The sequence below is a fragment of the Merops nubicus genome, unplaced genomic scaffold, assembly GCF_000691845.1.
Source record: "Merops nubicus isolate BGI_N331 unplaced genomic scaffold, ASM69184v1 scaffold43329, whole genome shotgun sequence".
NCBI lineage: Eukaryota > Metazoa > Chordata > Aves > Coraciiformes > Meropidae > Merops > Merops nubicus.
The window spans coordinates 457-1,795 of NW_008632497.1; the positions used below are offsets into that span (position 1 = coordinate 457).

The 1,339-nt window shown below is 60.0% G+C and overlaps 1 protein-coding gene across 1 annotated transcript in view; it reads left to right on the forward strand.

Annotated features, from left to right (window-relative positions):
• HYAL2 (hyaluronoglucosaminidase 2) overlaps nucleotides 1-1,338 on the forward strand; it is a gene marked incomplete at both ends in the record, with an annotated part of 1,791 nt that extends 453 nt beyond the window's left edge. Inside the window, 3 exon segments of the mRNA XM_008947924.1 lie at nucleotides 5-442; nucleotides 891-980; nucleotides 1,132-1,338. Of these exon segments, the coding sequence (XP_008946172.1) occupies nucleotides 5-442; nucleotides 891-980; nucleotides 1,132-1,338 (735 nt within the window).
• Nucleotide 1,339: the final 1 nt, after the last annotated feature.

A 1,339-nucleotide genomic window follows, 5' to 3' on the forward strand; every position in this document is an offset into this window, starting at 1 on the left:
CCAGCGGCAGCCCAGCTGGTCCTCAGAGAAGGTGAACAAGCAGGCGGTGTTTGAGTTTGAGTCAGCTGCCTGGCAGTTCATGGTGAGCACTCTGCACGTGGCCAAGAGCTACCGACCAAAGCAGCTCTGGGGGTTCTACCTCTTCCCTGACTGCTACAACCATGACTACAGCAAGAACAAGGAGAGCTACACCGGGCAGTGCCCAGATGTGGAGAAGACACGCAACGACCAGCTGGCATGGCTCTGGAGGGAGAGTAAGGCACTCTACCCCTCCATCTACCTCGACCCACTCCTGGCCTCCACCCCCAACAGCCGGAAGTTTGTGCGGGCACGGGTGATGGAGGCCATGCGCATCTCGCAGCAGCACCATGATGGCTACTCCCTGCCTGTCTTTGTATACACCCGGCCCACCTATACCCGCAAGCTGGACCTGCTCAGCCAGGTAGGGCTGCACCACTGGGACATCCTCATCGCAGGACCTGGGTACCTGGGGCTCTGGTATCGGCTGAAGTGGTCCTTCTGCCCATGTCCTGTCTTGCTCCCCTGGAGCAGGTTGGCTCTGGAGGCTGGTGTCTGCCCTTATGGTGCTACTGGCACTCCATGGTTTGGCTGTCTCTGTGTGGGGGTGTGGAGTAGTGCCCTTTGGCATGGCCCTTTGATATGAGCCAACAGCCCCTGTGTTGTGCTAGCTTAGCACCTGGGGAGGGCTGGTGGTGGTGGTGGGGAGCCTTGTCCCCAAGGAGCTGGGATAGTCCCTTCTTCCCTGTGGCCTGGAGCAGAGATGGGGTCTTGCTTCTCTGACTCCACAGTGGGCTGTTTAGGGTGCACCATGCTGGCAAGATGGGTGCTGTGTGGGGTCTGTTGACACTAACTGGGTTCTGTCCCTTCAGATGGACCTGATCTCCACCATTGGAGAGAGTGCGGCACTAGGTGCAGCTGGAGCCATTTTCTGGGGTGATGCAGACTACACCAAAAACCGGGTAGGCTGGGGATAAATGTGCTTCTGGGGAGGTAGCTGGGGTGGGGTGGGGGGGTGTCACCTGTCCCCAGAGGGAGAGTGGCTGCTTGAGTGTCCTCCCCACCTGGGGTGCTTCTTTCCTGGGGTCACTCTAACATGCCTCCCTTCCCTAGGACTCATGCCAGGTCATCAAGGACTACCTGGAGGGTGACCTGGGCCGTTACATCACGAACGTCACAACGGCGGCACAGCTTTGCAGCACCATGCTGTGCTAGGGCCGGGGCCGCTGCCTGCGCCAGGACAGCACCGCCGACGTCTTCCTCCACCTCAACTCCACCAGCTTCCAGCTGCGGCGCCGGGACAGGGACCACCCCCAGAAAA